The sequence below is a fragment of the Lathamus discolor genome, chromosome 4 (genome assembly GCF_037157495.1).
Source record: "Lathamus discolor isolate bLatDis1 chromosome 4, bLatDis1.hap1, whole genome shotgun sequence".
Lineage (NCBI taxonomy): Eukaryota > Metazoa > Chordata > Aves > Psittaciformes > Psittacidae > Lathamus > Lathamus discolor.
Window position 1 is genome coordinate 51,217,508 of NC_088887.1, and position 12,614 is coordinate 51,230,121.

Genomic DNA, 12,614 nt, shown 5'->3' on the forward strand with positions numbered 1-12,614 from the left:
GCAGCGAGATCCCGGTGCCCCACCCCAAGCCCGAGCCCCGTTGCCCATGAAGTTGAGCGCGGTTCGGTCGCTCCCCACACCGGGCAACCCACCCCCTTCCCGCCGGGCAGGGGCAGCGCCCGGAGCCGCGGGACGCCCGCCGGCCGCGGAGCAGCAGCAGCAGCAGCAGCAGCAGCGGCGGCGGCAAGCACCTACCCGGAGAGCTTCCCAATCTTCACAAAGCTAAACACATCCATCCATGCAGCCGGCTAGCTCTGCCCGTCACACTCACTCCAGCAGCGGCGACGACAGAAGCAGTTCCATGCCGGGAGAAGGCTGCGTCCAGCGGCAGCAACAGCCCTTGCAACGACAGGAGCCAGCGGAGGCAGAGGCTGCTACCCCCCTCCGGCTGGGAGCTGGGCGTGCAGCATCTCGCAGGAGCAGCACTCATCAGCGCGCAGCCCTCCCCCTCTGCTCCCCCCTCCCTGCCGCCCCGCTCTCCGCAGCCTTGCCCCCTCCCTGGTGTAACTCAAGGAGCCAGGAGGGCGAGGGAGGCTGCCGGTCAGGAGGGCTGCTCTCCGCCCGGGGCCCGCCGCGCTCCGGGAAGCTGCTGAGCGGGAGGCGGCAGCGCTCCGCCGCCCGCTGCCTCGTTGCAGTATCCCCAGAGAAGGAAGGCGGCGGGGATGGGGGTGCTGAGGAAGGCGGAGGGTGCAGCAGGGAGAGTTTCTCCTCTCGCCGGCAATGTCTCCCCCTCCTGAGGGGGAGCGCAGGGCGCAGGCGGCGGCGGACCTGGCGAGCGCCGCCCGCTGGATCCAGCCCGAGACCGCAAAGAGCGGGTCGGGGGGCCCAAAGGGTCTGGCTGCCCTCCCGCCGTTGCGGGACTCTCCGCAGGGCCTCCGCAGCGGAGGCGCCGGGAGCAGAGGGCAGGGGGTCGGGCACTGAGGGGGTGCCCTCTCCTGGCTTGCCGGGCAGGGAGAGGCACGGCTGGGAGAGGGGACGGGCAGCCCAGATGAGGGAGACGCGGCTACTCCCCAGCAGGGGAGCAGCCCCCTGGGCATTGCAGGAAGACTGCAGCCCAGGGTCCTCCGAAGCAAAACTGGAGAAAGCAAAGGCCTCTTCGCACCGCTGTCGGTGGTCTCCCTTCCACGATCGCACTTGGCCGTGCTTCCCTCCCGGGTGGGAAGGGGACGTTGGCCTTCAGGCCTTGCCCTGTGTGCTCACCACTCACCAACGGTGGGCAGCTGATGGACAGAGCTCGAGTCCACCCTGGGACCTCTCTACCTGCGCCAGAAAAAAGACTTGGAGGAGCGGACCCCTCTTTGTGATGGAAACATGGTAAGGCTGGTTTGTGGCAACCAGTTAAAATCAAGCATTGTTCATATCACGTCTTGTAGGAAAATGACACGTCCGGATGTCTTGATGCAAGAACAGTAGACACACGCTGTCTTATCCTTTTGCCCTGCATTAGGCTTCAAAAAAGACACTGGAGTTTAGCTCTCTGTGAGCTTCCTGTAAGTGAGAAAGGTAAGTAAAATTCAAATACATCTTCCCACAAGCTCTACATTGCAATACAATAATTCTCAGCATGGGAATGGCTTTTCTTCACTTCATTGTTTACATTTGTTCCCTGAATAGACTGGTACACTCTTTACTTCCTGCCTTTACAGAGTTTTGGCCTCTTCTGCAAGCTTGCACCTGCACTCTCCTACCAACCAAGAACTTCAGAAGTTACAGTAGAGCCCAACATGCGGGTTCCAGCAGCCAGATGAAAACAATGTACATTTTTAATATTAAAACTTGTGTTGATAAGAGAACAAAAAGAGCAGACAGTATGAACAGCCACTGTGAATTGGGTTTCAAACTATTCTTTAAAACAATAACAACGGAAAATGATTGATCATCTATTTACACTGGAAGAACATTGAACTGCCAACTAAAAAACACTTGCTGGCACACAATGGAAGTAACTGGTTTGGGCATATTCTGAAATGTTATATGAAGTATTTTATGCTAGTGCATCAAAAATACTTGTGTGGTTCTCCCATGTAACTATATTTATTTATTGTTATACCAGATTTTCGTAAAAGTCAGAACCTGTGCCTGTCATTCACGCTGCTCTATTGATTGGTAAAAGTTACAAAGATAACACAGTTTCAGCTGGTTAGAAACTGATTTATTTATAAAACTGTCATTATTTATTTAGCGACTGAGGAGATAGGCCAAGATCCTACAAAGCTAAGTGAAGCTGATGGAATGATATACCGTCTATAAAACACATATGCTCTGTATCAAATGAAGTTCCTGTCTTGAGCACTTCATGCTCCAAGGCTTGTCACATCAAGGTACCTTAAAGTGGGGAGAGGCAGAGAAGTGAAGAAGTTCTGAGGGGTCACTAGAATTTCTCTGGTTTCAGGGTCTTTAGGTGGAAAAGCAAATGGGATCCTGTGGTACATTGACTGGAGCATTTCCAATAGAGACAGGTAGAAAAGCAGAAAGCATAAGATCTGATCAGAAGTGCCGTACTCAGCTTGTTCAAAAAGTACATTTGAGAAAAAGGAGAGCAGGTGCAGGAGGATGCTGAAAGAGTATTAAAGGTAATGAAGAGCTGATCTTATGAGTGGCGATTTGTTCTCGCTAGCAAAACAAAGACTAAGAGGTAAAAAAGACTGTTTTTAAATACATCATTATGGTAAACACAGGGTGTATCCAAAATGTTAAGGCTTTACGGAAAGTCTTTAAAATTTGAAATGAAGATTAAATTATCTTCTCTTTTTTTGACATTCCAAACAGGTACATGTAGCATTGCTATATCTATAGCTACTTTTGTATTTTTGTTTTCCTAGGCAAAAGCTATTGCAACAGTACATATTTTCCAGAAAGACTGTGAAGACACTGTTGGAATAGCTGACATCTTGTAGGTCCGTTAACATTAGTATCACGGTAGTCGTATTTCCAGATGTGCAGACATGGACAGAGAACCTGGACAAGTGTGCTTCTTCCAACTGTGCTGAGTCCTGATATCATTTTGCAGCTCTGCTATGGGGAGGAGACTGGGGTATGAGACTGAGTGCTATCAGTTCATGGTTCTCTGGGTTTTGGTGTCATAGCAACTGGATATAAAACTACACCAGGGCCATAGGAGAAGATTAAGATTTGCCTACCCAAAGCAGCAAGGCAGTAGGCATTGCTCTATTTCAAGAGTAAATGTTGATATGCATAGTTAGGACTGGCTTTGAATCTGTCACCTACACTCTAAAATCATATTTTGGTATTATATTTTCATTTGCAGGAGCATCAACTATACAGTGTCATGACTGAACTCTTGCGCATACATTTATACCTTTTAGTTACTACAGTGAATTCTTCTCACTAATTAGCAAAAGTTAGGGATCCAGCCTCAGCTAGTCATACCCTAAGTTTGTGGTGGACAGGCACTTACCGCTTCAAAATACGTCCTCCTAGAAAAAGTGACGTAACTTGCCTTCTGCAGGTGCTTTATTTTCTCTGTCCATCCTAGTTGAGAGGAAGCCCAGATGCCTGCCTTTCACTAGAGAACTGTCTTCCAGATGTCTAAAGTTAGGTGAAAGAAAGCCCGTTTGAAGGTGACAAAGGTACATGTAAATGCTGAATAAGGTCAGACAGCCAAAGACAGGAAAACAACATGTATTTAGTATCTCAGTAACAAACAATAATTGAACATGTAGTTCTTAATCTTAAAGCAGGAATCTGACATCAATTCCTGGCTGAATTCTTTGCTGGTTGTTTTTTTAGAATGGCATGGTAAATACAGCTTTTTGAGGATGCTTTGTTACCATGTACTGTTATATTTTGTCCAAAGTAATCCAATTACAACACTTAATACTAATGTTTCATGCAATCATAGATATCCTAGCGTAGACTGTGTGACAGTAAAAGCCTTAATTTCATATAGTATGGCAGTTTCATATGCATTTATGGAGAAGGGAATCTTTGTCTTGTTTTGTGACGCTCCTTGTTCTAAAGGAAATGGCACATATGGAATGCATGTAGGAATGTTATGCCATCTTAATTTTAAAAACAATTAAGTCACTGTAAGGACTTAATTTTTTGAATACCCTAATTGTTTTGGTCCCAGGAAAACTGCTGTGAAGATGCAATTTAAATATATTTATGAATGAAGAAACACTTATTTTTATTCCTGGGTTTTAGGGTCTTTCATTTTTCCTTCTAAGTCTCCAAATACTCACTGGAAGAATATGCTTTGGGGTTTCCTGGAGACCACACAGTACAAACTTTTACTTCAACCAGTATAATATCTGTTTTGTCACTTACAAGATGAGTAGGATATGACCCTAGATAATTTAAATGAGGACAGGTAGAATCCTAAACCAAAGACATAACGTGAAACCCCTGGAAATGGCCAAGGTTTTCATTTTAATACATTTGGAGGTCTCACAAATTTTCCTCTCAACATAAGTTTTAAACCCATCTCTATACGCTTTTTTTTTTTTTTTTTTAAGGCTGGTCAATTGATTTAATGATTTAGGATCTTAAAAAGATACTTAAAAGATCTCACTTTCAAAATGGTTTTGAATTCACCTCCCAATAAAATAGCTGAAGGTACCATGATTTTTCTGCAGTGCTTGATAATATTACTCATATCCAAATGGCAACAATGTTTACAGGAATGTGATAATAAAATCCATTCAGTAATGAGGTGTTAATGCGTAACTGGTGATGTGAAGTTTCAAAGGTTACTGAATGCTGTTTCTAAAGATAGTTATGCCTAAGTCATGTGGTTAGTTCTGTAGTACTCTGGGCTACTTGTATTTTGAACTGTTGCATTCCTTTTTCAGCCTTGAAGCTTCAAAAAACACATTTTCTAGAATCCATTTCTTTGGTGCTTACTACCCATATACAAGTCCATATATGAGCATTGTCGCCATTACAGATTTACTCTATGTCCACATTTATAGCATTCTCAAGAAATCCCTCTGCTTACTTTGAATCTACACACAAGCTTCTACACCTCATTTTTGGCGCTTTTATCAAATTGTTTTATCAGTCATAATTTTTTTTTGTTGACCCATGCAGACTGTTAAACACTCAATGTTTTCATTTTTCCTGTATAATTTAGTGGGATAGATATGATATGTCACATACAAATGCAAAATTAAATCGTAGATGGTTGAAAATTTAAATAGCAGATCAGATTTCTTGCCAGTTAAGAAACAAATAAATCTAGAGGCCTAAAGGCTTCTGAATTGCATGGAACAGAATAAACAAGGATATTACAACTGACACAACAATTCTGCTGAAGCCAGACATACAGTCAAACCTGTACAAGCAGGTTGGTTAAAGACAGTTAACAAAAACTACTGCTTGCTATAACGAACTGAAGCCTTGCAGCACATTAAACCTCCAACATTAAAAAGCATTAAAAAGAATGTTTACGTATGTTGCAGTACGCAGATGAAGTCAAAGTAAGGAACAGGACCTTAGGCAGCATAAAGACATCATTTTCTGCTTCGATGAATAAGACAATACTAACACATTATTTATTTTAAAATAAACTGGTCTTTATAAAAAAGGATTCACTTTTCTATAATGGATATGTATAAAATATTCAAAGCAATATATGGAAAGAGCAGAATTATCTACAGTGTCTCTTTTAATGGCAAAAGACCCAATTCAATAAAATCTTTAAAACATGTTTATAAGAGCAGCCCTATTCATGGCACCACTTGGTCTAAAATGTAACTTGAGACAACTGCAAAGTTAAGTATGTGTTTAAGTGTTGTTTGAATAAATATGATTTCCCAAATCATAAGAAAAGATATAAGGATCAATAAAAAAAGTGAAATGGTAGCATGCAAGTAAGTGTACTTGAAATTTATTTACAGTAAAGAAAAAAATGAAGAAAAAATAAAACCTCATCCATTCTTTCTCAAGGCAAATATAAATTGTGCCATTGTCTTTTTTTTTTTTTTTTTTTACTTCAACTGAAATAGTCTGCAGATTGAAAATTTAGTAGCAAATTTAAAGAAAATTGCCAAAGTATGCATTCTAAAATTAATAAAATACAAAACCCTCAGGACTAATGCTGAAGTCTTCCAACTATTACGTACTGTGTTACTCAGTTGTGATTATAATGATCAGATTTGTGGTGAATCTGAAAAATCAGAAGCATGATCTATTTTTATTAAAACACAATTGAAACAAACCAAGGACATTATGGATATATGAGAAACATACTGGGATGGAAAGCTTTTATTTCCATTTGTAGTGTGAAGTTTAAAATCTACATAAATTTGTTTTAATTATTATTATTTGCCAGTACCAGAGTATGATTTCAGCTATAGCTTGTAAATTTGCCAGCGTGTCTGGCTAAGAACACAAAGTATTTCTTTTTTTTCCCCCTGTCAACATAGGACATTACTGTGAAACTCAAGAAACATTGTAATCTTTTGTTCTGCATGAATTTTCCTGGGAAATATCTGCAACCATCTGAGCTGATGGGGAAAAAAAAGAAACTTCATAAGAGCAAAATAGCTTACACTCAGAGGAGGAAAAAAAGGCAAATTTTCACAATGACTAGAAACTTCACAGACACAGTGTTTTTATCTGGGTGTCAAAACCTAGTTTTCTCAGTCCATATTTAGGCATTTGCAGATAGGTGGCCTACTTCTCAGTAACACTAAACATTCACAAATGAAAAAGGAATTGCTAGTTACTTCTAAAAAACAAGCAGCTTATACAAAGTTGCCTGAGTATCCTGAAAGACAAATTTCAGTACTTAGTTTTGAAATTTTCAGCCTGTGTTTTTAAAGATCACACCATATTTTATCCACTAAAATGTGTTCTTTTGATCTTAATTGCAAGCTTAATAAATCTAGGCTCGTGAATTTTATGTGAGGTTTCAAGCACTAATTACTGCTAGTTTAGGTGGGTTATAGCTCTCCGAAGCAGCTATTCTTGACCATAGTGCCAACAGAACTTCCTGTCTGTGTGGATCAGGGTTTGCTCCCGGTGTAACTGTGCATTCAGGGTGTGTACAGGCAAGTACATCACATGGCTTGCATTAAGAATGCTGTTTCATTCCAGATAGAAGAAAAGATGGCAAATCTGTATGTAGAGTAAAATATAGTAAGGTAGTTACTTGTTGAGCATACTGAGTAACATGATAAGAAGTCTTGCATGCTCAAGGCACTTCTGTTTATTCAAGTGACCACTGGTGACAATCTTTGGGGGGCTTGATTTTGTTCAGGCCATGTAGTGTTTCTAGAACAGAAATACGTTCATGATGTGGCTTGACAATAAATACTGGAAAAGAATTATCATGGGCATCTGGTATATGGGAAGACCGGTGGGAGCTGCAAAGCTGAAAGGGACAGTAAGATGCCATAAAGTTCACAGAATTTTCATAGGAAAGTGCGTGCAATTTTTAGAAACACACTGCAGTCAATAAGAGGTATTCTGTACACACAATGCAATTAGGAAACTATTTATGTCCGCATGGTACAAGCCTAATGCTTTTGGTTAGGAGGAAACAGAAAACTAGTCTTTTAATACCCATGAAGGCAAGTGGCCTACTGCATGGCTGAGTAACCTGCATGTGAAGATTATGCCATGTTTTCTGTTAACAGAATCAGTTTGCCTGGATCATTAAGACACATTGACTAGAGTGTTTCACACCTGTACTCTCTTCTTCAGCTGCCAGTTCCAATCTAAATGAAATTTAAGGACCTGTGTTGTCTTCATGCTCATTATCTCAGACCTGTCTTGCCCTTACCCCTTTGCAGCACACCGCATCCTGAAGCTGGAAGCAAGGAGGTCAGCTGCAGAACATTCCCCTGAGAAGGACATTTCAGTCTACATCATGCACTTTAATCACACAAGTGGACATGCACACCTTCTGGAGTCAAAAGGGAGTCGAAGAGCCAATGCACAGCATAAGAATCATCAGCCTGTGCAGATCAGCTTACAGGGTAGAGGCATGCTAGAGCACAATGCAAGATCACTTTCTTTGTGCTCCCTAGTAGAAACAGTCTTTAGAATCCACTGACATTTAATCATCCGCCTCATATCACTCCTTTTCAGAGTAGCTATTTTGGTGCTATGTGGGGGTTGTCACAGAAATGGTTGCCTAATTCTAATCTATATTTTGTGATGTGCACACAGATCTTCTACTGATAAGCATTTTACATCCGAATGCAGTAATAACGGAATTAAAAGTTATTCTGTTTCATGAAATAGCAGTGACATACTTACCAGATATTCCTTGCTCTTTCAAAAAGAAACCTAGCACAGGTTCCACAAAGCTACGGAAAAATGCTAGTACATCAATACACGTTCCCCCTGCCTGCCTTATCTCCTTATTTTCAGTAGTTAACAGGTGAATGGGTTTTCAGTAGGGTCCAAGACATCAGGACGTGCTCCGTGTAAATGGCAAGGACTGGTATTTTCAAATCACTGCTGGCCTCATAAAATGGCTGAGGTTCAGAACTGTTTTGAAGCTTAGCAGTCAGAAAAGTATCAGTGAAACTGCCAAGAAGCTTGCTGCTTCATGCAGCAAGGAACACAGATCTAAATGAGATTTTTCCTTTTTCTTGCAGAGGAGCCATAAAGAAGGAGGTGCGGAAAGAGGCTGCTAACTTTATTTTCCCTGAAATACATGTGGCTGTAGTTTTGAATCAATCCAATGAGTGTTTTAAGATTACATAAATGTCCTATTAAAGGCTTCTTGTGTTTTTCTGCTGAGATCATTGCAACTATATGTTTACAATACAATACAGCTTTTTTTTTTTTTTTTATTTCCTGGATGAGTCTTTCAAAGTTAGGTCAGTGCATGTCTGCACTAGGCTCAGAAACAAAAGTTTTGCCTGAATGGAAACTAAAGCCTAAAAACTTTGGTTTTTAAAAGGGAGACAAAAGAAGACATAAAGAGAAATTAAATTTTCTACAGAGTTCTTCCAAGTCTGGTGTGTTTTGAAGGGTAGTCCCTAATTGCAGCTAACTTAACAGCTTGCTGAATAGCAGCAAATTCTGCTTTGTCTGCTCTAGTTCTCAGGAACTAGAAGGGGAGAGTTCCCTTTACCTCCAAAGCCTGCTGGGCTGCTCTCTCGTCCTCACTGTAATCTTTCAAACCATGCATGAGCTCCAGCCCCCTGCTATAACTTTCTTGCTCATTCCATCCTGCTGTCTCCCAAGCCTTCTATTTTACCCCTAAGGAAGTGAACATCTCCCCTTCCTCCAAGAGGTCCTTTTTCTTATAAAGAGCACAACACATGCTTGGGAGAAATAAATCAGATGCCTGTGAAATTCCATGCTAAGTCTACCACAGGCTTTGAGTACCCAGTGTCATAGTTTAAGACTGCCTAAAGAAACACATCTATGAGAAAGATGTGCAACCCCTGGCTTAACACTGCCTCATGATTAACTTGGTATAGTATAGTTTGAAAATGTGTTCAAAGATTGGGGGGTTTAAAACATGCAAAAATTAAAAAGATATATTTAGTTGTATTGAACCATCCACTTGAGTAATTATTCTGGTTATCTGTCATGCCAGCTCAGTATTGCTGGCCATCAGGCCCCATTTCTCTTATGTCTCTGCCAGATGAATGGCCAAATTGTCAAAAAGCCATTGCAGTGTGAAGATGTATTAGAATCACACAGTAGGGCTCATAACCCACATCAACTTCCTGCCTAAGATGTTTGCCACCTATTTGTGCAGAACAAACTCTACTTACCTGAAAGTCACCTTACAACTATAGTTCTCTCCAGGTCCCTACAAATTCAGTGGAGACTGCAAGCATTTCCTGAGGTCAATTCTGTTCATCTAAGGCCTGACTGGTTGTTTGGGTTGAGGTTGTTTGCTTGGGTTGTTTTGTTGTTTTGGGTTGTTGGGGTATTTTGAAAGGGAGTGGAACAGTTACGGGCCTTCATCTCTTCAGCACTGGTAGTGCTCCTAAGTTGGGCATCTCAGGCAGTGTCTATGGTCAGGTAAGCTTGCACCATTCATCAGTCTGACAGCAAGAGTTAGCTGAAGAGTAAAAGCTGAGGAACAGAGGACTGCGGTCTTCTAAGCTGTATTAAGAGAAGTACTGTTATACCAAATGCAGGCGCTTCCACAGCTGAATTCCTACTCAGCTGTTGGTGCACGCCATCTTGTGCAATTTTACCCTCATTCCTCAGTACAGATTGATTCCAAATCTCTTGGTACTTGCTCAATATTGGACTTTGTTCTGGCTTCCTCTGTCAATGTTGTATCCATTTGGGTCCAGTTCTCTTTGGATTGATGCATTTTCCTTCATTTCTTAATTCTTTCTTTTTAGTATTAAAATATTTGCAACCCGGTTTGCAAAGGAGATAAAGTGTACAGCAGTAATAAGACTGCAGTCATTTGATGTCTAGATATAGAATGCTTGTCACTGAATTCCAGTCCAAGTGTCTTGCCTTGTTTGAATGGAGATAAAGTTTTAAACTGAAAGCTAAATACAGATGAAAGAGCTCCTAAGGAGTTCCTGCAAGTTTATTAAGGTTATTACACTGTAACTTACGGAGCATAGAAGGAGTATGTGGTCAAAAGACTGCAGAGATTGCCAAGATCTCTGACTTGAAGAATTTCTGATCCAGTGGTCTGACTCAGGCAAAATATCCAGCAAAATCAAATAAGAAATGTGTGTGATTGAAAACTTGCAATAAAGGAAACCTAGGCACAAACCATTAACTCGCATTATTTTTGTCTGTACATCGCAGCATGCAGATCTTATCAGTTCAAACTTTCAGAAATGATGAATCAGAGCCAAAAACATCATGAGACCGACTTTAAAACAAAGGGTTTAAAAGTTGTACATTCTAATTTATTTCCCTTCTGGTCTCTAAGCTACTAGAGAGCCCTCAGTTAATGCTTTCAGGGTTTCATCTGCAAGGCTGAAGGCACTACACTTACATTTAGTAATACCAGAGCTTTTAGGCAACTACATTAATCAAGAAGCTAAAGTTGTAATGAAAAAAAACCCACAAAATATTATGAGATAAAAAATAAACAAGAAAGCTGGCAGCCTTGGTTACAGTAATTTGGGAAACTGTATTTTAAACAACTTTATAAATGTATGATAACTCTCAGAACGCTTTCAGTTTCAAGAAATACTGCTCTTATTCCCTTTAAGTACTTAGGAAACAAAGTGGGTTAGTTTTCTAATATCTACCAGCTAGTCTTCTAGATGAATACATAGAAAATGTGAGGAAGTAAATAACTTATTGCTTAAATATCTATTATGAACTCGACTAAATGCACCTTATGCATCTAGTACAAATTTCTGTGCACTCATCTATCTCTTTTTACTACAGTAAATTGGCTTCTTGGACAACTGTCCTTTCATTACTTCATTATGTTACTACTGCATGTTGGTTAAAGCACTGTCCATTCAATACTTCTATGCAAACTAATATTTTGTCAGTGCTACAAGTGAGAAAGTTCCTCCATAGAAATAGCAGCAGAAGCTTATCAGGCACTAATCTTAAGCCGCTAATAGAAATTTCATCACCACATTACATTGATCTTATCAGGAAACAGGGAGTGGGGGGAGAGGAGGGAGTGAAGACTCTTGTAGTAGCACTGCTAATACCTCTACTTCAAAAGCAGAGAAACTGGGGGACCCTGGCCAATTAGCAATTGGTGTGCTGGATCAGACTACAGATCCAGTTTCCTCTCTCTGGCATTCTAATGTTACATTTCAAAGGAATACCGTAACAACAAGTGGGAGATAGTCTGTGCACACACACAAAAAAAGCATTTATTCAAGTCTCATCCCTGTACCTGTACAACTTAAAGCAAAAGGCTTAATATCCATTGCCAATTATGTATTGGATTTAATTGTAATTCTGTATAATCTTGGTTCTCTTTTAATTACAAGAATCAATGGCAGCAAGGATTGTTCATTAAATTTTTTTTTTATGTCAAAAATAACACTTTGAATTTAGGGACAGACTTTTACATGCAAAGGTGGAGTCACACTCTACCGAAGTCCATCTACAGAAAGAAGAGGATAACCTTGTTTCCTGAGTGGAGGCTTCTAGGTAGTAAACAAGAGTAATAGCTGTGAGATGTTTATATTGGTCTAATCTGATGAAGAGGTAATAAAGCTGGGGTAATTTTAATGTTACTTTCATACCATAGAATCACAGAATCCCAAGGGTTGGAAGGGACCTAAAAAGATCATCTAGTCCAACCCCCCTGCAAGAGCAGGGTAACCTACAATACATCACACAGGAACTTATACCATGTTCACTTCATACATCCAACTTCATGCTGTACACCCAGATCCACTTGAGACGTCATCTACAAAACTCTGCTATCCTCTGCTACTGATTGATCTTCTGCAATTTTTGTTTGACTGCTGGATAATGAAATTCATAAGGTAGAGAAACAGATACAAATTCTATTATTAGCAGCCTGCCAATATCTTTTCTCTATCTTTTGCAATAAATGTGGTACACGCATACATAAATTCTCACTGCAATCCCAATTTTGGCCCACTCAGTAGGAAAAACGAAAGACTTTAATACCATTCATATAAGAGTCATTAACCCTTCATCATTATTGGCAGTGGTGCCAATACAGCTCAAAACACTCATGACCTCTTAGGTGAAAA

General features: G+C 40.7%; 1 protein-coding gene across 1 annotated transcript in view; it reads right to left on the minus strand.

Moving 5' to 3' along the window:
- Window positions 1–312, minus strand: part of FRMPD4 (FERM and PDZ domain containing 4) — a 307,753-nt gene extending 307,441 nt beyond the window's left edge. Inside the window, exon 1 of the mRNA XM_065677447.1 lies at window positions 196–312. Within this exon, the coding sequence (XP_065533519.1) occupies window positions 196–236 (41 nt within the window). The 5' untranslated portion in view covers window positions 237–312. The remainder of the gene's footprint in view (window positions 1–195) is intronic.
- Window positions 313–12,614: the final 12,302 nt, after the last annotated feature.